The 27,783-nt window shown below is 38.6% G+C and overlaps 1 protein-coding gene across 3 annotated transcripts; it reads left to right on the top strand.

Annotated features, from left to right (window-relative positions):
* Positions 1-737: 737 nt before the first annotated feature.
* On the top strand, positions 738-25,236 carry LOC139960821 (aminomethyltransferase, mitochondrial-like). 3 transcript variants are annotated; one of them, XM_071959404.1, is made up of 8 exons: positions 738-1,149; positions 3,526-3,745; positions 4,737-4,897; positions 5,404-5,485; positions 6,159-6,304; positions 6,936-7,122; positions 7,496-7,612; positions 24,473-25,236. In XM_071959404.1, exons 1-8 carry the CDS (start codon positions 1,033-1,035, stop codon positions 24,559-24,561), a joined length of 1,119 nt encoding a protein of 372 aa, XP_071815505.1. In that variant the 5' UTR covers positions 738-1,032; the 3' UTR covers positions 24,562-25,236. The 3 variants fall into 3 exon arrangements, with proteins under 3 accessions (XP_071815505.1, XP_071815503.1, XP_071815506.1); XM_071959402.1 differs by lacking the exon at positions 24,473-25,236 and adding an exon at positions 18,149-19,075 and having other exon boundaries at positions 739-1,149; XM_071959405.1 differs by lacking the exons at positions 738-1,149; positions 24,473-25,236 and adding exons at positions 1,161-1,263; positions 18,149-19,075.
* The last annotated feature ends 2,547 nt before the right edge of the window (positions 25,237-27,783 follow it).

Here is a 27,783-nt window from a genome sequence, read left to right as displayed (position 1 = left end):
GGCAAATCTGCTGTCGGCTGTAAACTTCAAACTTGTAAGTATCACACTGTCTGTGACACCATCATATTGTTGTTTTTCATTACTGGGTACTGCCACACTGCCACGGATTGGACTAAGCCAGCACCATAGATTTACGGTTCTATGTTGATTGAGTTATTATCCAATTAATAATTTCTACCCAACTTCCGAATCAATATATGTGCAGTATTTTGAACATTTTAATATAATTTCACATGGCTAAAATCTCGGTCGACTATAGATAATATTTGAAAGCTCTAAACTACACCATATTGTAGAGCTCCCAGGGACTTCGCCCGTGGACACTACCAGGGGCCATATGGCGGGCCCCTGGATCCCACGCAGGGATCGCGCAAAGGCGCAAAGGGTCTCGTTGACAGGTCAATAAATTGAAGCCTCCTCACCCGCCTAATATAAAATCCTGGCTACGCGATTGACTTTCTCTTCAAAATATCAAGTTCATATTTGTAGTAATTAGACTATCCGTTCAACAATTTAGCCGATGGAACTCGGGGATAAACTGCTCAATTTGGGTAAAGAAACATTCATAAAAGTACCGCTATCACTGTTTGGGAATGTGGCATATTGCAAAAGTACCTAATATGACCGAACTGGTCGCCCGCGAAACTTGCCCCCTCCCTCCACCTCGAACTCTGGGCCCCACCCCGACCCCCCCCCCCCCCGCGACCTCGCTTATCGTCGAACTGACAACGGGTTTAATAACACGCAAGTAGCATCTGGGAGCACGTCACATTTCCCTCCGCTGTTTAGTACTATGGAGTGATCTCTTTAGGTCATCTTAAATTCGATGGGATAATACCCAAAGCAATTTGTGATAGTACCAGGGACCTGGTGGCGATTATTTTTTTTCCTAAATAGGTTTGCAATCAGATTGCTCGTGATAACATGTGATTTTCACCCGCCAGCAATGTGGTGAAATACGATCTCGTGAAATACGTCTACCCTGCAATATTATTAGTGCTACCCGGTTCGACGACACTTTTCAAGACCAATATGAATAGTTTGTCTGTACAGATGATCGGCAAGAAAATCTTATCGAACCAACTGCTAAGAGTAACCCATTGTAAATTAGGTCGGCTTAGCAAATTGTGTTACAGCTCTGGAAATGGAGTGAGTAACCAATCCTTCGTTCAGTATGCTTTCGTGGTCACATGAATTCAGGTTGACAAGGCTGCTGTAGCCTTTCCATATTCCATTACCATTACTACTGTGTTGTCTTTCAAGGTACACTATATCAGTTTAGCCTATGTAGGCCTAGGCCTAGGTCCCTTGTTCAGTTCTTGTGACCTGTTATGTAATTAGAAATTGATGATGATATTCTTTCTAAGTGAAAGTAAGATTGCCTGAAATTAAGGTGCATGTGGAAATTTTGATAAATTTAGGCGTAGATCAGATTAAACTCACCGGCCAGATTGTGCATTATTGGGCATTAATTCTTCCGTTGTTATGTTAGTGTTGGCACAATGAAGCCTAAACAACTTGGCAGTTCCATACTTTGTTGTCGAAAATGTTTTACCAAAATGACAGATAATCCTGTATTGTGGATTTGTTTTCTGCAGATTAACTCTTATAAGAAGGGGTCTTGTGTCATTAACTTATGACATTTAATATCGCAAAACTTGGAATAAGACGGTTAGCCTACAACTTGTTCAAGTTTGCTTTTTAGGCAATAGTAATTTAATGCTCTTACTTCAGATGGGGATGTCCAATGTTTATTGTTAGTAGTCTACCTGGGTTGCTAGGACTATACTCTGTAGGGGTTGCCAGCGCATAACTAAGCCGCCTCGATATCGATGTTTAATAAACTTTTTTAATTGGTTGAGAAATTAATATATGAACACAACTTATTTATGACTGCCTTTAAAACACATTACGTACTTCGTAAGCTGAAACCGTTTCCAGTAATAAATTGTTATTTTAGATTTTAAATGATTTTTTCGCTGGTTATAAATGCTCCGTGAAGTTTGTGAACAATCTCCGCACATGAAAACTTCCCCATCATAATGCACATGCAGATAGCGAACCATTTTACACAGATAATTCGCGTTGAGATTGGTCATTGATAAAGATCGAACTAGGCGACAGTAATTTTTGTAAACGGAACCTGGTCATTTCCCCAACGTAAAGTTTCTAAACCTGAAGTTTTATTTGACACTGAATCTTGACAAAATTGCAAAATACGATGGAAAACTTAAACGATAGCAAAGATATACCATAGGCCTTATTCCTACATATGATTCATATCGGTATCGTTCATTCCAATAGCAACGTTGTTTGTAATGCAATGAAGTATGCAGTCGGTGGCACAGTGTAGCTAAAGGCAATTTATTTTCTACGGATGCCCATAAGCTAATTGCCAACAACCTTTCCTACGCATGTTATCTAATATGCTGGTCTGTTGGAGAAAAGGTAGATTATGAGACAGGTTTCCACAATTTGACCTCTGGTGACACTAAGTGATCTCTGACCTCCACAAAAAACAATAGGCATCTTGTACTTAACGTGTCACATCTACATACTAAATATGAGATTGGCCCAAGCTTCCCTTCTTGTGATAAAGTGTTTACAAGGTTTTCACAATTCGACCCCTAGTGACCCCAAATTAACTTTGACCTCCACCAAAAGCAATAGGCTTCTTCTACCAGATGGGTTCTCATTCACACGAAATATAAGATTGGTTCAAGCTTCCCTTCTTGAGATATCATATTTACAAGGTTATCACAATTTGACCCCAAATGACCTTTGACTTCCTCTCAAAACAATAGGCTTCTTCTACTCAATGTGGACTGGTACTCCTACACACGAAATATAAGATTGGTGCCAGCTTTCCTTCAGATTGAGATATCATGTTTACAAGGTTTTCACATTTTGACCCCAAATCACCTTTGACCTCTACAATCAATAGGCTACTTCTTCTCAATGTGGTTCTCCTACCACGATATATGACATTATTCCAAGCTTCTCTTCTTAAGATATCGTCTTTACAAGCAAGGCGTCACACTCACACACAATCTTTTGCCTGCATGACTACGAAGGTTACGATTATCATTCAAAAAGGGAAGCCGATTTTGAAATTTTATAGTACAGTACATTTCATGACATAAAATCCTTAAAGCACTTCGCATCTGGATTTTCTGTAGGGCTTTAGACTGGGACTCCTGGTTCTGTTGTATTTGACAAAGTAAGATTGCTGACAAGCACTAACTAGAACTTTAACTATTATAAAATGATGCAGTGTGTCACAAAAATGTGCTGTTCCAAACTGTATTTTTATTTTGGGAACAGATTTGGAGATTTCAAATTTACATGCCATAACTTGCATGAGCACAGTAGATATTTAGATTATAAAGAGACTGTAGGTGCAATATATCATCCATAAAATGATTACATATATTATTATACTTTGCATTCTAAGCTATATACTGGCACAAGGCTTTCAACTAGGTCTTCTTTCGATATTAACTTAAACGTTTGTTATTTTGACAGGCTCCATTGAGGAAAACACTTCTATATGACTTTCATGTTGAACATGGAGCCAAGATGGTACCCTTTGCTGGCTGGTCTATGCCAGTTCAATATGAGACTGGTGTTCTCAAGGAACACAGACAGTGCAGAGAGCATGCAGCCATCTTTGATGTTTCACATATGTTACAGAGCAAGATGTATGGCAAAGACAGAGTGAAATTTATAGAATCTTTAACAGTTGGTAAGTTTAATAATATATTCCGAAATTGTACGCTGATTACATTGTGCAATCATTTACAGTCATGCACAACTTGGACAAAATTTGTTTGTAAACTTCAACATCAAGTTTAAACTTGCGAACCATTAGTAACGCGTGTTGTAAGCTATCTAGTTGTGCACTAACAACTGTAACAGGACCCTGTTACAACCATGTTCCTCCTTATGCATATCATAATACCCCATGATTGAAATTGATAGAGGTCAAAACAGGTCAACAGGTGTCAAAGTCTGAAACCTTTTAAACATGATAACTCTAAAATTTATGCTACAATAAATCTGTCAATTTTCCAATATTGCTCTTGGTGAACATACCTGGGTCAAACTCAGTTCAGTGAAGTTTTGTGAAAAGGCTCTTAAATTAGGCTTTAAGAGAACACAGAGTCATCCAGGAAAGTTCAAGGAATGAGGATATGTAGTATTGCTTTAAGCGCACTCAGGCGCGTCAAGGGGTCAACAGACTATTTCAAATGGTGGAAAACTTGGCTCAAGGGGTCAAAAGGTTATCTCAATTGGTCTCCAGTTGACAATTTGTTTTGTGATTTATACCAGATGACTTGTACATTGTCAAAATATTTCCCTCTTTGCTGGTAAACAATCTCTTGTAGAGCTCTCAGTCTATGATAACAAATTTCAAAAGGGATTTGCATTAAGAATTGGAATAACAATTCTATACTGTAAAATCCTTACCAGTGACGTAAATGGTTGATGCTTCGTCAACATGATAACTGATTCCTGATACCTTTCTTTATATGTTGCCCAGTAGTCAATAGATAATCCTCTGCATTTTGGTCAGCACAAGTTCATGTATATTAACACTTATGGCTTAATACCCGCACTATGAAAATGTTTAGGCATGATAACCACGAAACGTTATAGTTTTCTTATTAATTCAACAGGTTTTTACGGGTTCAAACATCTAACACAGCCTGAAATGTTGTTTGTTTTTGTTTTAGCTGATGTAGAGGGATTCAAAGAGAACATGGGCGGTCTGAGTCTACTCTTGAATGATAATGGTGGCATCATTGATGACCTCATCATCAGTAAGACAGATAAGGATTACTTGTACATCGTGTCTAACGCTGGATGTGCAGAAAAAGACCAAGCTCATATTAATGTAGGTGAACAAAGTTTGAGGACTAATCATGATTTTAAGATTTAATATGACAATGACTATGACTTCTGTAGTAAAATCACCAGTTTAATTTTGGAGAGTTTATTTCACCCACTGTATTTGTAGTTAATATAAGTTGTACTCTAAACATCTAGTTTGCATACTTTGAGGATTCTTGTAAATAGCAATGTAAAGCATGTTTGTTAGAATTTTGTTTCATATTCTTTCCCAAGCTAGTTTAACCTGATTTTAACAATGTAAAACACACTGTTCCCTTTTTTACAGACATTTACCTTACAATATGGTAGGTTTATTAGAGCTTTTGTATTTGCGTATTCAAATGAAATGTGCTATACTCTTTCATTCAACATAGGCTTGCATTTTATATACTTATTAAATATAGCTTTCTGTGCTTAGAATTGAATGTTTTCTACTTCATGCGAACTTGAATTTGTATGAGACATGCATTCTTGTGATAAGAAAAAACTCTTGTGTTACTTTTTCCTCAGGAACGTCTAGCTGAATTTAAGGCCAAAGGTCACGATGTCACCTTTGTCCCGATTTCAGACAGAGCATTGATTGCTGTGCAAGGTAAATGCATACTATACAGTCTAGTGTGTTAATTAACAAAATGGACTTAGGAAGCCAGCCATATGCATTTTCCATTTAATTGTTTTCCAAGATTGCTGAATAGTGGTTGATTGAGAATTTGCTAGACATGCATGTAAAGGAAATTACCTATTGGATTTAGTCCTGTTAAACTCTAAAGAGCCATTTGCAATGCCATCTGAGGTCATGTGAGATAACCCTTGTAAGCACTAATCCTCAAGAAGAGACACTGGGATTTGGAGATTCTTTTTGGGTCCAAAAAACCTGTTAATGTGACCTTCTTAGACATGATGTTTTAAGAAAGAAAAACTTAAGAATATGTCAGGGATGTCACAGATCATCTGGCAGATTCAATTTAGGCAAAACCTGCAGCAGAGATATACATGGGAAATACAACCTAAACAAGATTTATTAAAATCTAAAGTTGTAGGGGTGACACAACCGTGTTCTATAGTTTGTAGAAGGATGACGTTTAATGTTGATGAAAGATTTGAAAGTGATAACAGATTTGAAACTATTTTGTCTACTTCAATTTGAATAGTGTTTGTAATCCTGACGTAAAACAGCATTAATTTATCATGCTAGAATAAGGTAGTAATATAGATACCATCAAGTGAAGCATAATTTCTCTTAAAATGTTTCATTGTGTTTGCAGGTCCAGCAGCAGCTAAGGTTATCCAGGAGGGTGTTTCCTTTGACATGAGTAAGTTAACTTTCATGACAACTGCAGAAGCAACAATTTTTGGAATTCCAAATTGCAGGATCACCAGATGTGGCTACACAGGAGAAGATGGTGTTGAGGTTAGTAGGGAACTAGTACCACTAGTTAGTACCACTAGTACTAGAGGAAACTAGTACCACTAGTTAGTACCACTAGTTAGTACCACTAGTTAGTACCACAAGTTAGTACCACTAGTTAGCACCACTAGTACTAGAGGGAACTAGTACCACAAATATCCGTATCCTCAAGTATCTCATTCAACATGCTTTACTGGTTGTTTGTTCGTAGGTTTAGAAGCGTTTGCATCTCTGGTTTTTACAACAGTATGCCATTGCACTGGCATGTGTAAGTTTGTTCATGTACCATGTGAGTGCTAATGTATGTGACAGCTGGCTTGTAACAACGTGCTACCTCCAAAACCACAATAAAAATGTTTGTCATTTCAGCATTGTAGAACTTTTGGTTGAAGTGTAGTGTCATTTGAGTACCAATATATATGAAAAATGTGTCAATATGATATCCCCAGGTGGATTCTAGAACAGATCTACTGATTTCCATACAGATATACACATTGATTAGAACATTGATTCCTTCGCTGTGTTTAGTCCAAGTTAAATGTTATTCAAGGTCATTAGAGCCCCAAATTGTGAAAAGCAGTCACTCTTGATTTGAATACTGGAAATAATTCTCCTGGTATTCTGTTCGTTGTAGATATCTGTTCCGGAATCTGAGGTTGTCTCCTTAGTTAGTAAACTGTTAGATTCAAAGGCTGGTTCTGTACGATTGTCTGGACTCGCTGCAAGAGACAGCCTCAGACTGGAGGCAGGACTCTGTCTCTATGGAAACGACATTGATGACACCACCACCCCAATAGAAGCAAATCTTTCCTGGACAGTCGGTTAGTAACTTGAATCGATGTTGGATTTTAAGCTGTAGTAATCTCTTATTGAACTTGTAACAATGTTTTGGTACAATACCCAACCATTAAGGGGAAGGTTAGGTAGCTCAAAATATATGTCACTCAAATCTAATCTTTAACACAACAGAAACATTGAAGTTAGGCAAATATTCAATGGCATTCGCATGCAAAACATCTATATATGAGCGTACCCAAAGTTACAATTTACACAAAATTGTCACAAATTTACACAAATATACAAGTTTTGGATGTTAGGTATGTAATTAATGTACATAGATATCATAAGGAGTGAACAATGACATATGACTTTTTTCGACAGATTTTAATCCCCCTTAATTTTTTTCTTATTCAGCCAAACGACGAAGAAAGTTAGCTGACTTTCCTGGGGCAGCTCATGTTTTGACTCAGTTGAAGGAGAAACCCACCAGGAGAAGAGTGGGTTTAATATCCACGGGAGCACCCGCTAGACGTAAGCATATCTTCTTTACTTTTATCAAGAGAATGAAGTTTCATCCACTTTTAGTTCAAGCAATGAATTCCATCAGAATTTGTTACCTTGAATAGAAAACAGTAACTTTCCTCAATTCTAAGCTCATCATTGTATGTGATGACAACATATATTTCTTGACCAAATTTCAGTTTTAGTGGTTGCAACGTTCAAACTATTAAGTGTAGGAATTTCTTTTTTGGTTACTTGCCTTAGTTAGGCAAGTGACGTATGCAGTCAGGTCGGTGTGTGTGGCACTATGCTTGTCAACAATATCTCATGAAACAAATGCAACTAACATGAAGTACATACATAGTGTATGGGGATATATGCCAGATACATAGTATGGTGATATATGCCACATACATAGTGTATGGGGATATATTCCACATACATAGTGTATGGGGATATATGCCACATACATAGTGTATGAGGATACATGCCAAATACATAGTATGGGGATATATGCCACATACATAGTGTATGGGGATATATGCCACATACATAGTGTATGAGGATACATGCCAAATACATAGTATGGGGATATATGCCACATACATAGTGTATGGGGATATATGCCACAAAGGCTGCACTAGGTTATCATGTTCTTAGTTGATGAGAAAGACCATTGGAGGTCAGCAGAGGTCAAAATGTGCAACCATGTAAACAGGCAGGAAAAATACAGAGAGATCTCATATAGATGGATGCTTTATATTCAGTACAAGAAGTCCAGTGTTTTTAGTGCAAGTCAAAGGTCATTTAGGGTCGATGGAGGTCCACATGTGCAAAGCATTGTGAGCACAATATCATAAGCAGGAAATTGAGATGGATTACATAGTTAGTACATTAATTCCAGTACTTAGTCTATTGTTTTTCTTGTGGAGGGTAAAGTAGTTTTAAGTCTCTGGAGCCCAAAATGTGGACACTTTGTTTTAAAAGACATTATCTCAAGCAGAAAAACATCTGTGCTGGCTGCTGTTTATCGTAGTGTAAGGGTGTTTGCCACTGAAAATAAATGTTTTTCTTGATCAGAGAACTCTGGGTTTGGTGTGAGGACCAAACACAGAGCAAGACACATAAAAAATAGAAAACTCAACTGAATTGGATCAAAAGAAATTATAATTATGAATAACAAACAATATACAGTATAGCTGATCTGGGCCCAGTCAAAGAATTAAATAAAACAACTTACAGTAGTGAGGTGCGCACCCAAAAGTAAAGTAAATACACTTAATTTATAAAGCTGTTCTGGTGAGTTTGCGTGCTGGTGACATCAGGTACAGGTCTTCCACGACATCAGAAAGAGTTGAACAGATAAATGGTTTAATGTCTGATCCCAACGAAATAGTGTCCTTTAATTAATAAGCGATAGAGTCCCAGGCTATCCTCCAGTAAAATAATGTGTATATCCTTTGTGGTAAAATAATGTCAGTTATAACAAATGGTGTCCCGGCCTATCCTTTATGGTAAAATTATATCCTCTAAGTAAATAATATTCTTTATAGTAAATAGTGTCCCAGACTGTCAGGTGAATATGACTCCTTCCATAAAATAATAAGGACTACAGTAACTTGATTTGTAAATTAAGGTTTAAAACAAACTATCCAGCATTAAAACTATATATCTCCTCTTGTGCAACTGTCTTACTCCAATACTTATGGCCAACTGCCTAACTCCCTATACTGTACCCTCAAAACTCCCTTTGTTCCTATAATATATATACACAGACCCCATTTCCTGTGAGGGCTAAATTCCAGGAAGAACAAAGATAGTTGCTTAGCAACCCAGAAGGAGAGATTTTAATCCCCCTTTTCACTACCACAAGACAACATACATATATACTGTACAAATGTATAGACCTCTGTACAGTGACCCTGCACAGTACACTAATACTAATAAACAAGTAAAACTATAGTACAAAAGAAAACTTTATGTAAGAGCTGACCATGTTACATCTCCCTCCTGCTTAAAGTTGGCATACTTGACAACAACAACAAAATGAGCAATAAACTAAAGTACAAAAACATTTTGAGACTGCTCTCACTGAACACTGGAATAGCAACAAAAGAAATAATACAACTCAAAGGCAAACTAAAGAAATGAAATACTATGTACAGCAACATACCAAATTAATCACTGATACAGTTTAATACACTATGCATGAAATAATCTTGAGATTTTGCAACTTTTAACCCATGTTCTAACCACGAAGACTTGATGGTAATGGGGGTCAACACACAATGCAATGTATTTACGCCATTATTTTGTAATGGGGATAACCCTCTTAACCGTCTAGATTCCCTAACAGGCTGCAAATCATATTCCCTAGGAGGAGTGGAGGTTCGGGCGTGGTTTGGTTTCGATTGGTCATTATTTCCCATAACTTCAGGTTCAGGTAGAACTTCTTCATCATGTGTATGATTAGGTACTGGGATAACTGGTGGCTCCAAGATGGGGATTGCGATTAGAGGGGTGACCTCTTCCTCTGGTGCAGACAATGGTTCATTGGTGGGTTCCGCTACTTCATCTGTTGTAAAGTCAATGGTACATGGCTTCAACCTATTGCGGTGTACAATTTTTTCATCTCCACTGCCGCTTTCAGGCCTGACCTTATACACCGGTATATCTGGGTTTATTTGTTCTACAACAATATAGGGGGTAGGATACCAGTGGTCTTTCACCTTGTGACGCCCCTTAAAGTCTCGTCTCTGCAACAGTACTCGTTCGCCCCTACACAACTGTTTTGCCTTCGCTTTCTTGTCAAAGTTGTGTTTCTGCACCTGGGATGCCTTATTCATCTCCCTCTCAGCCAGCTGATGTGCATCATGCAGGCGTCTCCAATGGTTGATAACCCAGTCACTGCTGGAAGTTTCCGTTTGGTTGTCATTCAGTCCAAAGGTCAAATCAATTGGAAGCCTGCCTTCCCGACCAAACATTAAGTAGAAGGGTGTGTGACCAGTGGAGGAATGTGGCGTGTTGTTGTATATATACGTGATTTCTGGTAACAGACTTGGCCACTTATTCTTCTTCTCTTCGGGCAGGGAACGCACCATGTTGATAAGTGAACGATTTAGTCTTTCACAAACCCCGTTTCCGGCAGGATGATATGGTGATGTTCTGCTCTTCTGTATCCCATACAATTTGCACAATTCAGCTACCACAATCGATTCAAAATTTCTTCCCTGATCTGAGATGATTCTGGCAGGACAACCATACTTTGTGAAGAATTGTTGCCAGAGTACCCTTGCTGTCGTTACTGCTGTCTGATCCCTGGTAGGCACTGCCACAGCCAACTTAGTGAAATGGTCTATCATCACAAGGACATTCTCATACCCATCAGAGGAAACATCTAACTTCAGGAAGTCGACTGAAAGTAGCTCTAGTGGGGCTGATGTCTTGATGGGTACCATTGGGGCTCTGGTGCTAGGAGCAGGTGGTCTCCTCAAGCTGCATCTTTCACATCTTTGGCAATATGCCTTAGTATCCGAGGTCATTCCTGGCCAGTAGAACCTTTTTCTCAGCAAAGCCAGTGTCCGCTCTGACGAAGGGTGATTGGCATTATCATGCAGGGCAAGGAGAATGTCAGCTTGGAGGCCCTCTGGAACAATAAGTTGCTCTTGGCACCTAGCACCCCTTTTCTCCTTGTATGTTCGGAACAGAAGCCCATTTTTCATCTTCAATTTCTGCCACTGGTTACAGAGGACTTTGAAAGATTTTGACGTACCATGAACAGCGGGTCTGGTCCCTTCATTTAACCTGTCTACAACCTCTTTAATTGTAACATCTCCTTGTTGTTTGAACCTGAGTTCTTCCATTGTATAACCCGGAAATGTCTCACTGCCCTGAGCAGCTTCCAGCTGCATTGCATAAGCAATCATCTCGTCTTCATCGGCGTCCCCAGAATTATTAAGTACATGTGGATATCGGGACAGTGCGTCAGCATTGGCATTATTTCGACCAGGTTTATACTTAATCTTGTAATTGAAACAGGAGAGTTTTGCAACCCACCGTTGCTCGATGGTTCCAAGATTAGCGGAGTGTAGATGTACTAATGGGTTGTGGTCAGTGTAGATGGTGACTTCTGCTCCCATCAGATAGTCCTTGAATTTCTGGGTGACTGCCCAAGTCACTGCAAGCAACTCCAGCTTGAATGCGCTATAATTCCTGTCATTTCTCTCCGACTCTCGTAGGCTACGGCTTGCGTAAGCAATGACTCGTTCTTGCTCTCCCTGTACTTGGCTTAGTATAGCACCAAGACCCAAATTGCTTGCATCTGTATACAATAGGAATGGCAAACTGTGGTCAGCATAGGCTAGAATTGGAGGTGATGACAGACACGATTTCAGCTTGATAAATGCATCTTGACACTCTTCAGTCCATTCAAATTTAGATTTCACTGGATGTTTATTCTCGTTCTTGGGAATTCGTGTGAGACCATGTAGCGGAGCTGCAATCTTTGAAAAATCTTGAACAAACCGACGGTAAAATCCAGCCAATCCCAAGAAGCATCTTACATCTTTAACACTATTGGGCGTTGGCCATTCCTCGATAGACTTGCACTTATCAGGTTCAGTAGCAACACCATCAGCTGATACTACATGGCCCAAGTATCGCACTGAAGATTTTAACAGATGGCACTTAGACGGTTTTACTTTCAGTCCATGTTGGTGGAGGCGACTCAATACTGTCCCTAGCCGGTTTAGGTGCGTATCAAAGTCTTCAGAAAACACAATAATATCGTCTATGTAGAGAAGCACTGACTCATAATTGAGGTCTCCTAGACATCCTTGCATCAGCCGCTGGAATGTTGCTGGGGCATTACAGAGTCCAAAGGGCATCCTGTTGAACTCGTATAATCCCATGGGTGTTGTGAATGCCGTCTTGGGTTGGTCCTCTGGGCTCATTTCCACTTGCCAAAAGCCACTGGCCAAGTCTAGTGTAGAAAATAATTTAGCTTTGCTAAGTGCATTGAGAGATTCGTGTATTCTGGGTAGTGGAAAAGCGTCCTTTCTGGTCTTATCATTCAACTTTCTGTAGTCTACACATATTCTTATGGTCCCATCTCCCTTCTTCACCAACACCATTGGCGCTGCCCAGGGGCTGTAACTCTCCTTGATTACCCCTTTATCCAACATGACTTGGAGTTGTTCTTTGACCTCTTTGTATAATTTTGGTGGGATCATGCGATAGCGTTCTCGGCTGGGTAACTCGTCACCTGTGGGAATAGTATGCATGATCGTGTCTGTACAGCCATAATCACTGTCATGTTGTGAAAATACTTGCTGGTGGGAGCACAGGAATTCTTGCAGCTTCTGTGTCTGCTCTTTTGTCAAGTCATTGGTGTTCACATCAACATCAGGTACTATTTGGTCAGAATTGTTAATGACCGTTGAAGTGGAAACATGCTGCTGTTGGATTCCAACCTGGAGAGTACTTGGGCCTGTTTGTTGAATTTCAACTTCTTTTGCTGACGATGGCAACACTTCTACCTGAAATAATTCACCCAGTGGAGCACCTTTAGGCAAGGTTATGTCGTGATCACCTACATTGACCACACGGGCAGTTACTCGGTTATTATTGACAATTACGAGTGTTCGGGCGACCAGTATGTTGTGGGGCAAATTATAGCGATCTGAGGGCATCGGCTCCAGCAAAGCTTGAATAGGTCGTTTGTGAGATTTCAACTCATTACAGCAGGCATCAATCAAAATTTCCTCATGGCCCTTTATTGTTATGGGACCATTCCCCCTGATGGTCACTCGTCCAATCCTTCCAGTGCTGTCTATGGGCAATGGCTGTGACTCTTGCGGGTCTAGCTGCATAGTTGTAGATTGAAATAGGACTGACGTATTCCTGACATTGGGTGTAAGATGACTGAGGAATCGTGGAGCGCAATGATGGAACAATATCTCTTGGCACTGAGATATCACATTCATGCCCAACAGACATGGTACCCCCTGTATTGGTTCATTTTGGACAATTAATGCAAAGACCTCTAGGTTAACTCCTGCAACTTCCACTGACATCTCAGCACCCCCGAGAAATGGAACGGCTAAACCATTGGCTGCTGTCAATTTCAACCAATGTAATGGTTCTTTTTGAACATCTCTCCGAGTCAGTTGTCGGGTGAAAAAGTCCTCTGAGATGGTTGTAACCTGTGAACCAGTATCAATAAGACAGGTGGTCCTTACACCGTCAATGATGATGTCAATCGTCAGGTAATCACCAACAAGTCTTGCCTTTAAGCCGGGTGGTGACAGTGTTCTGTTTTCTGAGCCTTGTAATTTACACATAGAGTCATCCGCAGTCTGGCTCGCAACCTTGGACTTCACTAGTTTAAATGATGTTGCTGTGCGGGTGGAGAAGTTACTTGTTGACTGGCAGCCATCTTTTTCCTACAAACTCTTTCAATATGTCCAGCAATCTTGCAATACCTGCAAACTGGTCGGCCATCGGGTGAGTACTGGTCATCTGGTCGTCCTCTATACCCCCTTGTTTCTGCTGGAGACCCCTTCAACCTAATCACTTCCTGTTGTAAGCCTTTAATGGAATCCTCCATCTTTTGCTGCCATACCATCAGCTTACGCTCCAGAGATACTAGATTATCAACCGGTTCATCCCTACGAACTTGTTGCACTGTTGCTGCCATAGTTTGGTTGATCGTTGGTGCTGGTTCTACCAGGAACTCTTCCTCCAGATGAATACCCTCCTGCTTCACCTCCTCGAATGTCATGCTATTTTTCTTTCGAATCTCCCTTCGGAGTTCCATCTGTATGGCACTGTTTCTAATACCTGCCACGAAGCGATCTCTTAGGGCCCTGTCTGGGTTCACTATTGTATTTGGAAATCGTGAGACTATTCGATTTTGCAATTCCCGCAAACCAAGTCCATATTGTCTGATAGTCTCCTCACTTCTCTGACCCCGTGAGTAAAATGTGGCCATGAGAGTATTTTCAGGGGTTTTGTCACCATATATTTGCTCTAGTAACTCGAATACCTTGTCCGAAGTGTTCCTGTCGGCATCCTCTACAACGCAAACCTCCCTTTTAGCCTCTCCTCCTAAGTACCTGATAGCTAATGCAGCCTTTTGGTCGTTTGGTGTATTAAATGCATGATAGGCTGCTTTAACAGCCGCAACCCAATCAGTAAGTGAGGGGTCATTAACACTTTTGGGGTGACCCGTAAAAGTAGGAATATGTACATTTGGCATAAACATATATGACATTGCGTGTTGGCCCCCTGTGTTAGTACTAGTGGTAGCAATATTATCATTCATGGTGAGAATTGTGACCAATAATAATAAAATATAAAATATATATATATAAATATCTCTGAAATTTAATTTGTTCCACTACAGTTGGTTATAGGCTGTGTCTTTCTGATCAGTTTAAGAAACCCCACTCGTACTACCAATTATGTAAGGGTGTTTGCCACTGAAAATAAATGTTTTTCTTGATCAGAGAACTCTGGGTTTGGTGTGAGGACCAAACACAGAGCAAGACACATAAAAAATAGAAAACTCAACTGAATTGGATCAAAAGAAATTATAATTATGAATAACAAACAATATACAGTATAGCTGATCTGGGCCCAGTCAAAGAATTAAATAAAACAACTTACAGTAGTGAGGTGCGCACCCAAAAGTAAAGTAAATACACTTAATTTATAAAGCTGTTCTGGTGAGTTTGCGTGCTGGTGACATCAGGTACAGGTCTTCCACGACATCAGAAAGAGTTGAACAGATAAATGGTTTAATGTCTGATCCCAACGAAATAGTGTCCTTTAATTAATAAGCGATAGAGTCCCAGGCTATCCTCCAGTAAAATAATGTGTATATCCTTTGTGGTAAAATAATGTCAGTTATAACAAATGGTGTCCCGGCCTATCCTTTATGGTAAAATTATATCCTCTAAGTAAATAATATTCTTTATAGTAAATAGTGTCCCAGACTGTCAGGTGAATATGACTCCTTCCATAAAATAATAAGGACTACAGTAACTTGATTTGTAAATTAAGGTTTAAAACAAACTATCCAGCATTAAAACTATATATCTCCTCTTGTGCAACTGTCTTACTCCAATACTTATGGCCAACTGCCTAACTCCCTATACTGTACCCTCAAAACTCCCTTTGTTCCTATAATATATATACACAGACCCCATTTCCTGTGAGGGCTAAATTCCAGGAAGAACAAAGATAGTTGCTTAGCAACCCAGAAGGAGAGATTTTAATCCCCCTTTTCACTACCACAAGACAACATACATATATACTGTACAAATGTATAGACCTCTGTACAGTGACCCTGCACAGTACACTAATACTAATAAACAAGTAAAACTATAGTACAAAAGAAAACTTTATGTAAGAGCTGACCATGTTACAGTAGTAACATGCAGGTTAAAAGTACAGTGCTATTCATGCTATGTATTATGTCACAGTATAAAAATCTGTCCTTAAACAGAGTCCACCTCATGCAAAAAATGTGACTGTCTCTTGTGCATGGTCACTTTTAATGACAATCATAACATTTGCTGTCATGATGGTGTATGTACTTTTATTATCTGTAATATAATCTCAAGAAGGGAAAGTTCAAAGAACCTCACACTTGGTGTGTGCATGACCCATATAGAGTACAAGAAACTCTAGGTACTGTTTTTGATGATGTTGAGAGGTCAAAAGGAGTGCAACTGTGGCCAACTGCTGTACACAAGATGTTAAGAAGGAAAAGTTTCAAAGAGGTTGCATAATTGAGACATGAAATCAAAAGAATAAGTCTCGAGAAATCATCTGGAGATATATGTTGTTTTAATATCCTGTAATAAACACAACAACTTTACATATGGCTACTTGGATGGACATCATACTTACTATATGATACTCCATATCCAAGAACACTTGTAAGTTGTGGAGTTCAAATACTGGTCAGGGCTGTGAGGGTTCACAGTGTGAAACTTCTGTAAAGACTTCACATCCAGAAAGGCAGTGTGGCCATCAAGCTGTTTGTGAACATTCTAGCATCTGCATTACTTACACAAAGATCATTTCACAACTTAAGAAGAGTTTGAACTGCTATTTGTCTACTTCCATTCTGAGCAGAAAAATGGAATGAGACCACTTTGTAATGTTTTTACACAAACTGTAATGATAATGACTTAACATACAGTATGATAACAGATAAATGCACTGTTTCAAGGACTTCACCTCAAAAGATTGCATTCCTGCAGATGTTATCAGTTAGAATCAGCATTGTTAACAATCTGTTTGTAAGCATCTTTGCTACCACGATTATAATACTAGATTATATAACTTGCTTAGTTTTGTCATCAGAAACTTCCAATATAGATATATGTGTATCATTCTGATCTCATGTTTCTAATTAAGTTTCCTGTACTGCACATAATTTGTAGTACAAGTCATTCATGGACAGACCTTGAACATAAGGCCTACAAGATATCTTCTATATTCTACTTTCCTTTGAATAAAGAAAATGTAAAAAAGTAATCAGAGAGGTCAGTGAGCAGAAGAGATCTTGGGGTAGCCTGAAATAGGCTCAGTGTATGTTGGGTAAAAGGAACAAAAAGTCCTGTAAAAAAACAACTGAGAAGGGGAAAGGTATTAGAGCAGAATAAAGAAGGGCTTACAATACTTTTAGGAGTGAGATAAGCCTCCTTGCCAGTATAATACAGGGTTCTAAAATGAGTCATCATTGCAGCTGCCTTAACAGTACTGGTCCCATCATTTGCTCTTTATGTCAGTAATGTTACTAGAGAAAATAGTTTGCGTCCCAGGGACGCAAGCCCCCCAGAAAGCTGTGTCCGATCGAACACCAGTTATTGTATGACTAATTTATTTATTGTACGACCTACATTCGCTAGTGTAGTTGTAAAGATGCGATCATATAACCGCCTATACATTATGAATGTTCTACACAATATATAGGGCATATAGCCCAGAGCCTTAGCTTTGCTGTTTTACAGGGGTGGCCTGGCCCGCCCCTAATTTCGACCGTCTGGCCCACTCTGCCCTTTCAACAAATTTTACCCCCAGCCCCTCTTTGATCCGCCCTTGTACTTCCATTCTCGTCAACTCTGTAGCAGCTCCATGCCTCGACCTTGCAACAACCAACTCTTCAAAAATCCCTGTACCTATAGCGTGCACATCTCTGGCTAAATTCTACACAGTTCGCTACTGCATGTACATATGCCTGTTTGAACTTTGGTGTTTCATCTACAGATTCGCAAATCCTCAAAAACTTGATCCAACATTTTACCCTGGGTTCTTTGCAGTGTTTGCAAGCAACCATCTCCACTAAAATTACAGTAGGCTTATGTCAATAACTTTTAATGCAATGTGGATTAAAAAAATAATCAAACTTTCAGTGTCTACTTTTGACGATGTTCAAATTACAGTAGTTCTCACACGATTGTTGCACCAAAATTTTCCTCCTCTTAGGCTCCTCTAAGCAGATTTGTCTGATATTTCATCTGACCACATCCTTCCTTGTCCATTAATTCTCAGCTGGCAGTGAAGTCATGGATGAGGCAGGCGTCACTATTGGAGCAGTCACCAGTGGAGGTCCGTCACCGATCCTAAAGAAGAATGTAATGATGGCCTACCTGCCTCTGAAAGTATCCAAACCTGGCAGTGAGGTGACTGTCAAGGTCAGGAATAAGGCCTATCCCTCAAAAGTAGTGAAAATGCCATTTGTTCCAACCAACTATTATAATCCCAAATAAAGCATTACAAAAGTTTGATTCATTCCTGCCATGATACCAGCTAATTCTGAGTGAGATGTTAACATGCTTAAACCAAAACCTGCCTCAGCATCCCATTTAGTCTGGTCTGATTTACATAAATCATATCAATCACATTTTTTTCATCAAAAAGTAAATTAACAGTATAAAGGCTGATGCCATCCTCCCAACGTTATACAGATCAATGAGTCACATCCATAGATATAGCATGATAGGAAACATTAAAGCTGGCCATGCTCCCAACTATATACAGATCAATTAGTCAGATCCATAGATATAGCACAATAGAGAAACATCAAAGCCTCCTGAGGACCATATCTAACAGGCCGTCTCTTAACTGCTCTTTGAGGGTACCTTCTACATCTGCTTTCGAGCTTTCAACTTGTTCCGAAAGCTTCATCAAGGTGAAGACATAGGCGGACACTGACTCCCCATCCCTCTAAACTCTGTTGCACATCTCTGTCATAAGGCAGCTAAGGGAGTGCCTCTCTCCAAAAGTCTCCTGAAGGAGGTTGAAAAGCTTCCTTGGATCAGATACCTCACCCTGTGGCCTCTGCCTAACCTCATGTCTAGCACACCCCTCAAGATGTGCAACGATAAACTTCGAGGCATCCTGGCCTTTCAATATCCAGTCCTTCCAATAAAGTCAAAGAGCTGCCTTCGCTTCCTCAATAATGGAAAGCACATCCTGATCTTCTACCCCTGAGAACGATCGTAACTTCTTCTCCTTGGGTAGACCAAGAGGTAGACTACTCCCGGGCGTTCGGAACTACCCTTCTTTGCCTCCGCCAGTTCCTTCTCCAACTCATTTAGGCATTGATGCATCTCGTCCAAGTCTGCTATCTTCAACTACACCTCAAGATCATACCTTGAAAATCTTAAGTCCTTCTGTCATCTGTGTTTTTCGCCACTCATACTACTAAAATGTAAAGCCTGGAGTGGTTAGGGTGTTGGTGTGGTGACGCCCATGGGTGGAGATTGGGTGAAACAAATGACAACTTATTGGTTGGTTGAAAGAAATTGGAAGGCTCCTTTAGCACTAGTCACGTTTGCATATTTACATGAGGTACCTTGCCAATGGATTGAGTTGTTATTTCAACATGAGAATGCTCCTTTAAGTTGACTAAGTGAGCTAAATTTAACCTGGCCACAGGACAGTAACAATCAAGGCGTTGATCCTCAGTCACAACGATGACTGGAAATTACAAACAATACATGTCTAGTTTAACCCTAAAGCAAAGGTATCAAATGGAACTCCACTGGGGGTTTCACTTCTTTCATACAACTCTTTAACCTTGTATTTCAACTGTATTACCAAAATATGGGATTCCCCGTAAATAAGTGGCAGCTGCTCAAAAATTAATTAAATGTTTGGTTCATTTCAACTAATCCTACCAGTACTGAAACAATTTACTAAGATCCAGTGGGATACAAGTCAGTACCAACGCCTACACTGTTATATCAAATTTCTAGTCCTGTTGTTTCTAACTTGCTCATAGTAAAGTTCTCATGATTGTCTTCTAGCAATTTGGCTGACCAGTGTATCTTTAGCAAAGTTAATCTGAGAAGGTTGAACAAATACAAAATAATATTTAAAAAAAAACAGAAAAATTAATTGCTGATGAACCGTTCAAATTTCTGGCTGTAATTGTCGTATAAATTTCAGATATAAGTTAACAATCAGTTTTTGTGTGTGTAGACAATGACTCTAAGATCCCTTCAAAATTGACATTCATGCTACACTTGAATAGGTGCTATGAAATTTATATTCTTTATTAATCAATGTAATTAAAAGTAGACCAAAAAATTATAAATTATTAGTGCTTAGGAATTGCCCTTAGTTTTCTTTACCAGAATTCTTGCAAACATAAGTATCCATTGTAAGTTAATTACTGCGTGAAAATCATGTAAATATTATTACTCCTAACTATGTTTACATGCAGTGTGAATAATTTAAGAAATTAAAAGACATTTACTGGTTTCAATTACAAATATAAAACTGTACTGTAGTTGTTATGAAACCTAAACAACTGCACTCTTAATAATGTCTTCACTGGGAAGTGGTTATCAACTACCATCATTCTATCAGATTCTGCTTAGAAACAAACAAATAGTTTTTTAAGCACCCCTGATATTAAAGGGACTTGTAATTCATTCAAAAAGATTAAGCAGTTGCTACAATTCTCAGCAAATAAAAGTTGATCAAAAATCAAATCAGCCTAAATTAATAAATGACTGATGTTTCTTTGAAATCATATCTATTATTACTGCAAAACATCTTGTAAAATCTATTGAGTTGATATTTTTTCTCTTGAAACAGTTCAAGTAGGATAGCCCCCTACATATGTGGATAAATCATGACTGCTCTGTTCTTGCACTGTTTCGTTGCAGACTAAGAACGGAACTTTCCTTAAATATTGTTTGAATTGACAATATGTTGGTAAGTTTCTTCCAAAGAAGTTTGGTGATTGGGAGTTCTTTTTTGTTTGTGTTGCATTTAGTTTTAAAATGTGTTCATTTGAGAGTTTATTGACTTTTTAGTTCTCAGTGCCGCATTGTTGCATCTATTTACCCCTTTCCAATTCATGACAATACAGTCTCATCTTCTTGAATGATATTACTATACATTCATTGATGGAACAGTATCTGAAACTGTATAACAAATGACTTTTATTTGGTTACAAAGCTGTGAACTACTAATGCAGTCAATGTATATAATAGCAAGTTGCCCTGTATATCCCCATCACACATGAGCACCTCAACAGGGAAACAGAAGGACTCCCTCTAAAACATACATTATCATTAGTGAATCTGCAGACCCTCTACAGAGCTGCGATGAAAGGCTTGTTAGTACAGTGCTTGTTAGTACAGTATTCATATGTTGTATGTGACGTCGTGTATGTTCACAAAGGCTTCAATAAAACTGTTACTTCAATGTCAATTGTCTACCATAGTGTGTGCATTATATTGCTACTTATGTCTCTGATATATTCTGCTGTATTTCGTCAAACTAAACCCTTTTTCATTGTTTTTTTTTTCAATTGTTACTTCTGCTGATTTTTCAAAACTTTTAGATTCCATCATTTTGATTTATTTATGATTTTCTTCTGTTTTGTTTTCCTTTAAACCTGTTGGATTCCATTGGTTTTTGTCTTGACTTAGGCCTACATCAATTGACATGCAAAATGAATATTTGGACAGAAGTAATGTTTGAATAGGTCTATACCAGAGGCTTGTAGTAACTTGTTCAAATATATTTTAAGTAGTTGATCAAAAGTGAGATTAAGATTATACTGTAAGACGCGAGTAACTTTAAAATGCATTCACACAGTAAATGGTTTCAGTGCCTTATGGCAGTTTGATCTGCTAGTTTTCAATTTTATGTGATGGTTCCTGGACACAAGTTGTGAGATTCTACTGTACAACTAAGTACACAGAAATGAATAATTAAGGCTATATCGTAAACTATGTTTCCAGTAGCCCTATACGAAACGTAAATGTTCCATACAAAATATGGAATAACGAATTGCTATATCATCTTTGTTATGATTGATTTATGGGTAATTTCTCTTTTTCTTTCCATCCGTATGGAAGTTGGAACTGAAAATTGTAGTTACTAATAAAGGTTTAATATGTGCAGGTAATATGCCTTGAATATACACAATAATTGTATGAATGAAATGTTATCAAAATACATAACATTACGATGCATAAAATCATGTCGTGGTTTTTATTCAATGAGCGGAGAGCTCTCTAATAGACGCCACGATTGTAAGCCTACATTTGCGGACCTAATAAGTTATTCATTTGAAATGGTTTATGCACTACTGAGCCGTATTCTCAGTTCAAAGAGACCTCTTTGCTCAGGTTTAATACAACCGGGTATATTTCCGAACAAAAGCAAAAATGAAACTTAATTACATGCAATTAAGCATCTTTGTAATACCACTCTGAAAATTTCGAAGAACTGAAATAGCTCCAGAGGGTTAATGATGTTTGATTGAGCTGATTGAGACGCTGCCAGTACCTCGGCTTCCTCCTTTTCACGGAAGCAAGTGATGTCAAGAGGCGGACAACCGATGGCCTCGGCGAAATATTCAGCTAATTTTGTTGCATCCGCCGGAATCTTATATGGAAGGCCAAACGGGTTGCATGACCATGTAGGTTTTTTAAACAGCGGTTTGCTCTTGTCTGAGAGAAGATGCATAGCGACTGATTGTGCCCCAGCTACTTTGTCCTGAGATGGTGACCTGTATGAACATATATTGGAGTGACATAAAGTATATATCTCGAAGCAATGACCAAAAAATTGGCTGCAATTATCCACTTGTTATATATGAAAACTCCTATAATGGCGACGTCTTTATTATCAGTTATTTAGCTCTAGGACATGGCTTGTAAAAAAAGAGAAAAGGGGCGATGATTATAGAGAGCGAGGAAGCATGTATACGTTGAAGGACAGGCAGTGAGTTTACGAGGCTGCTTTATATAGATAGTTCATCATGCTCTAGAAGCCCACAATGTAGCCTATATATTTGGCCGGGTTTGGTGGCATTAACACTCATCCTTTAGGATTCCGCACTTACTACTGTAGTAACGAGATGGTTAGGCCGATAGTGATCTAGTATACTACCATGGCAACCACTTATCCACGTGAAAAGTGACACCATGAATACGTACATTAAGTATGTCCTGGTATATAGCAAGCATGGAGTTCCATAACAATTTCCCTGATGCAAGTGTAAATATCTATATTATTCAAAGCGGTGCGTTTTAGTCTTTGAGAACTCACAAGCGGACGGGCCACTTAAAACAAAGGTAAAAAGACTGTCACCCACGGTGATAACACTATATAATACGTAGTGGAAGCTTTATGATGTTGTCAATTGTTTAGTCACATCCCTTTTTCTTGAGATGAAACAATTTGCAGGTCGTTATTTATAAATATAGTGAAAAATTGTGAATAAAGTAGTCCATATTTTCTGAAAAAATAGTTGAAAGTTAAAAAATATGTCGAAATTTCGACATCTTACTAATTCGATTTTTTTGTCTCGAAAAAGTTTGAGAAATGTTGATACCAACTTGTCCCAATTCGACGAAAAAAGTTTGGCACTCTGGTGCAAATTCGAAATTTCGAAAATAATTTAAATAATATATGATAAAAAGTCGAAATGTTCTCCCCAAGAAAAAGAAGCGATTGATTATGAGACATATTTATAAGGTCATGAATTAGGTATATAGATACCTAAGGTTCACGCAAGGTTGTACTAATATTTAAATAATTCTGAATTATTTGAAAACGGAGGCGTATATAGACCCCAAATTCTTCTTCATGAATTCGCGTCTGGTGACAAGACCAAACCAACGTTAGTTTGAAAATATAGGAAGGCAGGCTTTGACCAGTGTTGTCCCAAACAGTCCTAAGGAAACTTTACCAAATTCTCTTTCCAAAGAAATGTATCAGTTTTGGGAAACTTCATTCCTCTGTTCTTTTTTAATTAAATACATTTTTGTATGCACGAATCTCTGAACTGACGTAACGTTATGCGCATGTGCAGATTTTGTATTGACCTTTTGTCCTATAAGAAGGGCGAGTCGTCATTTTATTTGGCAGAACCGTGTATGCTATCGACGGACGGGGAAGATTGTGAGCAATGATGTCGATGTGTATTAGGTCGAAGGTCGAAGATTTACAGATTGTACAAACACAGCAAAATTTGACTGAAAATTTGAAACAATGAAAAGTTTTGACATAATTTTGCTATTAATGCAGAATTATTATTTTTAAACAAATATATTAACATTGGGGAACAAGACGGGGTAGCGTGGGGCGGGGGGGGGGGGGTGGTGCTCCACTGGGCTACACAGTAGGCCAAAGGCCTCTCTCTAATTAGCATTTTAAAAGTTGCCCTGATTCAAAGTTGACCGCGCTTGTTCAATATGTAATAGCTTGCTGCTTTTGAGCTCAACCGAAAGAAGAAGAATATTTTAAGGATTTAGACGTTGATGTTTACTTAGTTCGATTTGTTCGAAATTGTTAAGTGCCTGCATATTATAGAAAAATATATTGCTCGTTCCTTCCTTGCAGGTTTCAGACCTTATGCGTTTGTAATTTTCCGGAAAAGGCGACAGGGGAACAACATTGATTTCCTTTCATTTTACGGTTGTCGTTTCTGAGGTCCCTACATAGGATGTTCCTGTTGGCATTTATTTGTATAACGCTTATCTACAAGAGGGGCATCTGACGTTTCGGGATCGCGTGTAGCTCAATAAATTGCTAAGTTGGAAATGTTCCGAAAGCGATGGAAAGGTAAGTAAACGAACTGCTAATATAATAGTGGAAGTAACTCTCTCATACAGAGAAACCCTGATATAGAAGTTTGAAATCAAGCGAGTTAGTAGTAAATTGAAATATTAACTTTAAAGAGCAAAATTCTATTGTGACTCAATCATAGAATAATATAGTTGCCAGTGTTCGAGTCCGAACTCAAGACCACTGTGGGCTCGGACTTGTCACGGACTCGTGGTACCCTGGTCTCGGACTTGAAACCGAGTCCACCAACATTTTCAATCCTTTCTAAGATTGGAAATATTATTGCCCCATTACGATTTAAACAGTTTCTGTACGATACCGTGGTTCATTTTTGTTTTGGCAGAAATCAGAAAGCATATGACATTTCAATTCGTAAATTGACAGTAATCTGAGGTTATTTTACACAAACATTTCGTTATAAAAACCCTATCTCAACCAACCCAATATACTACATTTAAGTCCAAAGTCAATTTAAAGGTTATACACTGCAGTGTTTAGTGTTCTGTGTGTCAGGTCTGTCGGTTCCAGAACATATATTTAATTGTGCAATCATTGCTAAATGGGGCCATCCTACATATGACGGAGTGAGTGGGAAGGGGGTGGGTGGGGAAGGGATCTGGAAGAAATTTAGAGGTCTGTTTAATTAAAAGTTTTTTCATTGATTTACTTTTTCATTTGTTTTACATTATATAATACACTCGTTATCAGTAGGCTCGCCTTGCTGCTACAACTCGTGCTTTGAAACCTGATTTTCTTCAATGTGCTCGTTGTGAAAGAGAAGAGTGCATGTGCAATGTAACCAAAAAGCTTATTTAAGAAGATTAAAGCTCGCTTGCTATATATGGCATTGAGCAGCATAACTTTGTTTCCGCCATTCCACCAAATAGTCTTCTAATATTTTAAACTTAAATGTTACATGTTAAATGTTACCTGGCCTATAGTTTCCTGATATATTACGCCCTGTTACAAGAAGAGAAAGAGCACCTGACATATAGCACAACCCCCATGTCAGGGTACTCTTCAACTTTATCCTCCCGCACCGGCTATAAGTGCACAATTTCACCCAGATCCGAGCCTATATATAACTGTTTTTTTTTTTTTTTTGGTATCAAAGAAGATTACGAACAGTCTACAGGTCATTGTAACAGATTCAAGCGATCCGTTTGCGGGAGTGGGGGGGGGGGGGTGGGATGAAAGGTTGGGACTGCTCTTATATTTACTAAACTATGTACATTCTACCCCAAAGCATTCACAATATCGTATAATGTTACTTTGGGAGGAGAAACTAAGTATATCAACTAATGACGTCATCAAAACTTTAACGCGGCATTTTTTGAAACTTTGTTCGTCTTTCCAACGGTATGTGGACAGTATACATTGTAATCCCATACAGCATTCGTTCTTTGCATTAAGGTAACACGTGGTGTATGCTCCGCTTCGGGTTTTTTTCATCTTTATATTTAATGAGGTTGTTACATTTATGGGTGACACATGTTTGTCATTTAGCAGCACCTTACTGCACTTACACACTGTATTTCGTACATATTGCTTGTAACATATATTTGATGGTATCCAAACTTGATTTGAAAAACCAAACATAGTTTTATCATGTTTGGATCTCCTCCAAAGAGATGAATGTTATTCTGGACATAATACTTCAAGGCGATTTGCTGCAGCAACTATAACTACGGCATGCAGGATCATGATCCTGCATGCCGTAGTTCATGATAGCGTGCTTGGAGGTTATGTTCGTGTATGGGATCAAATATAACTCCAAGGTAAAGAAAGCCAAAGGCCGCTGTGGAGACAATTAGTCGATAGTTTGGACTTTGCCTGTTGGGAGTCACTCTGATTAATCATACATGCACTGAAGTAAAGAAACATAATTTCTTGATTAACCCTCTCTTATTTCTGCTTTATCTAGAAACTTGTCTCGATTTATGTTTATTATTGACATAGAAGAAGAGGGGGTCGAAGCTAAATATGCTCCTTATACGGTACATGTTCACAATACTGACAAACTATAGTTGGATGGAAATCAAATGCATCCAGGGGGGTAGGAGCCGGGTGCCACTGGGGACACGTCCCCCCCCCCCCGCCCCACTTTTTTCCAAAATAGCAAATGTGCCCTACTGGTAAATAAAATGTGCCCCTTTTGATGAAGAACTGTCTTATGGATATCTTAAGCCTTTGTTAATTTTAATATCTTATTTTAGTTATTTATTTTTAATCTGTACATGCTATTTTAAAATTGCATCCCATATCTTTTTGTAGCACGGTTAGCAAAAAACAATCTCAATAAATAGTATTGATAACATACTAACACATCATATATATTTAAGTGATATGGCCGGTGTGTATCGGTTTATAGCATAACGAGTGGTGGTTGTAGAATGAGTAAGTGCCCCTCTGATGTCGTGCCCCCCCCCCACACCCTTTGGAAGCTTCCTATCCCCTGAGTACATAACGTTCGTAAAAATAATATGTTCTTTGCTCGGAAGGTGTTTCGACGATAAGGTCATCGGGGTCAAATAAGCCATAAACTGAATGATTGACAAAGCAGAGGAAGAAACATTTTTTTGGTAAACTTATCTTCAGTCATATGTATAGAATCAAGAAGCACAAGAGTATACGGTTGCTCTCATATTGAGACTTCATACGCTGAAAACTAGATATGATTCAAGCAATAAACTAAGTACGGTGCAGGGCAATGTTCAATAGAACTAGGTACAGATTCATGTAATTAACAATTATGACATTTGCTTATGTACACAATTGTGTAGTTTGAACGTTATTAATAGCCTACCGGTATATGCCTATCTCTAGAGGTCAGGGGTTACCACTCTAATGAGAATAGTGCACTCACTCTTAAAGAATCCTTTAGGGAGAATCTTAGTCTTGATGTGTTACAGTAATGTAGAAAGTGCAAGCAATGTTTCCATAGCTAATCTGGTTTCAACATATTCATCTTCACAATATGCTTAATCTTTAGAATGCTCCTTTGATGCTTATCTGAAGATAACGTCGGCTCCTCAATGCAGGCCTAAATGTTAATATTAATTCACTGTTTTTGAAATTCTAAAAAC

The sequence above is a fragment of the Apostichopus japonicus genome, chromosome 20 (genome assembly GCF_037975245.1).
Source record: "Apostichopus japonicus isolate 1M-3 chromosome 20, ASM3797524v1, whole genome shotgun sequence".
Taxonomy (NCBI): domain Eukaryota; kingdom Metazoa; phylum Echinodermata; class Holothuroidea; order Aspidochirotida; family Stichopodidae; genus Apostichopus; species Apostichopus japonicus.
This window is presented reverse-complemented; position numbering and strand designations above follow the sequence as displayed.